This window comes from Panicum virgatum, chromosome 6N (assembly GCF_016808335.1).
Source record: "Panicum virgatum strain AP13 chromosome 6N, P.virgatum_v5, whole genome shotgun sequence".
NCBI classification, from domain to species: domain Eukaryota; kingdom Viridiplantae; phylum Streptophyta; class Magnoliopsida; order Poales; family Poaceae; genus Panicum; species Panicum virgatum.
Window position 1 is genome coordinate 44130234 of NC_053150.1, and position 2352 is coordinate 44132585.

At 56.1% G+C, this 2352-nt stretch overlaps 1 protein-coding gene across 1 annotated transcript; it reads left to right on the forward strand.

The window, feature by feature from the left end:
• Nucleotides 1-252: 252 nt before the first annotated feature.
• Nucleotides 253-1673, forward strand: LOC120677369. The gene is made up of 2 exons (XM_039958523.1): nucleotides 253-862; nucleotides 1101-1673. Exons 1-2 carry the CDS (start codon nucleotides 491-493, stop codon nucleotides 1140-1142), a joined length of 414 nt encoding a protein of 137 aa, XP_039814457.1. The 5' UTR covers nucleotides 253-490; the 3' UTR covers nucleotides 1143-1673.
• The last annotated feature ends 679 nt before the right edge of the window (nucleotides 1674-2352 follow it).

The following is a 2352-nucleotide window of genomic DNA, read 5'->3' on the forward strand; positions in this document are numbered from 1 at the left end:
GTTGTTTTTTCTTTTCCTCCTCCAATGCTCCAGCCTCCAATCAACATGCATGCTGCATAATTTTATTCTTTACCGAGGTTTGGATCTCCCAAACCTGACATGCATCGCTGGCTGCCTGCCACTGGAACACGTACGCAGGCCGCAGTCAACTGTGTGACCGTCAGAGGCCAAGAGCACGTGCTCGGTACTACGAGGAGTGGCTCTCCGGCCGCTCTTGAAGTTATCACCGTCCGTTCCACTGCGTTTCCCTCTCCCCTACCTCTAGACTGGAGAGACTAGCGCTCGTGCTATATAACCCCTCGCACCCAGGCCAAATCCGTCCAGAGCTTGGCGCATCGTCAGCACACTAGCTTAGCCACTGCACTAGTGGAGGACGAGGAGGAAGAGCAGAAGCAAGCGCACGCCGCTTCTCCCACGCGCACGAGGCTAGCCGCACGTGTGAAGCAGGAGGGTTTTGGTCGCGCGCGTTAGATGGCACGTACGCGTTGACATGTACAGCCCGGAGCAGCAGCCGCCGCCACCGCAGCACATGGCGCCGCCGCGGATGTCCTTCTCCAGCGACTTCGCGCTGGAGCAGCCGCCGCCGCCGCGCCCGCCGGGCCGCGCGGACGCCGACTTCGAGTTCTCGCCGGTGGGCAGCCGGCCCATGATGGCCGCGGACCAGCTCTTCTCCAAGGGCCGCATCCTGCCGCTGCGGGAGGCGGCGCGCGGGGCCGGGTCCCCGACGACCCTGCGCGACGAGCTGCGCGCGCACGCCGCCGACGACCGCGGCGCCGCTCGCCGCGGGCCGCGGTGGAAGGAGCTGCTGGGGCTCAAGAGGGCGCACAGGAAGGGCGCCGCGTCCGCCGCCGACGCTCACGTGGTAACACTACGATCGACGCTAGCTGGCTAGCTTCTTCAAGTTGATTTATTTGCAGACATGGCATTTTAGTATTGGTTTGACTTGCATCTGGGATCTCCGGTTTTATTTCGAGATGATTTTCTGCTCTTCCCACGCAGACAGATACCACATTGCGCCATAGCTTGTCGAGCACTAGCTAGCGAATCCTTGTAGCTTTTTTTTTTTGTTACTGACAGCATGTGCACTCTTCAATTCGCAGGATCTTGCTGGAGACCATGCTGCCGCAGATGCAGGAGAGTGAACAAGCCAGCAGAGGCTGTCACTGATGAGGCATGTAACTGGAGCATGGCAAAGTAACTCCTGATGAGGCAAACTAGTACTTAATTTGGCGTTGCAGAGATGTAATCCTAGCATTGATCTTTCAAAGTTCACCGTCGTCTAACTTTCCATTTCTTTCACTGGTTTGGGAAGTAAGAAACCTAAGGCGCGGCCATGTCCATTCACCTATTGGATTCCTTTCTGGAGCGGAAAAGAAGATCTTGGGCTTTCGATGACCTTTTTTTTGGGGGGCTAGAATTGAGTAATGGCTACTGCTAGTAACTAGTGGGTGAAATGAAACGTTGAGATTACTTTCAGCTAGCTGAGTTCTATATTTTTCCCCTTCTTTGGTCTGGAGGGTCAAGTAGTGATTGTACTTTTCTAGCTGGGGTGGTGTGTTTTCACTCTCAACCTGTACAAATTAAAATGTGTTTGTCCGTAGCTTTTGGATTCAGTGAAAAGAAAAAGGGTAACGAAAAACGGGTTACCTGGTCCGATTCATCAAAGTGTTCAACCCCGTTGTGAAGATGTGCTCTACGCTACGTTTGTTACTGGACATATTGTTCTATTTGGCTCTTGTTTAGATGTGTAAAAGGGAAACTGTAAAGTACTGACAGCCAGTGGGCAGGGGCGATGGTGCTCGTACTGGTTGCTGGGACAGGCAGGGTTACGAAGGGATCGCACTCGTGTACAGCCAGATACAGCCCGTGGCCGCCGACGGCGGAAGTCAAAGCCGCGCCGCGCCGATCTCCAAAGATTCGGAAGCGAGCGCGGGCAGCGCAGGACCAACTAACCGGAGAACACTCCAGGTCCGCGCTGCGCGCACGGTGGCGAGCATCTCTCTGCTACCGGACAGGCCTCCCTGCGCGCCATGCGAGACTGCCCGCCGCTCCGGCCGGCCGGGCCTCTCGTCCCCTCCTGTCCTCCGGTACGGTACGACGGGCCGCAGGGGAGGCTGCACCCGCGCTCGTCTGCCGTCTGCCTGCTGCGCCTACGGTGTCGAGCAGAGCTGTCGACCGCGGCTTTCGACGAGGCGGTTTTTTTATTTTTTATTTTCGTTTTTTACAAACATATATTTTCGATTTTGAAATTTACATGAATATACTCCGGCCGCCCGGCAGCGGGGCGGCAGGGGCATTTCTGAAAAAAATTCGCAGAAAAAATTTCGCGCAGGTCCCTGGGGGCCGGTCGCT

Excerpts from the sequence above, each read along its gene's own strand:
- LOC120677369 (XM_039958523.1), top strand. The coding sequence starts at position 491 with ATGTACAGCCCGGAGCAGCAGCCGCCGCCACCGCAGCACATGGCGCCG. Across the intron at positions 863-1,100 it reads CCGCCGCCGACGCTCACGTG|GATCTTGCTGGAGACCATGC; the intron begins GTAACACTACGA and ends TTCAATTCGCAG.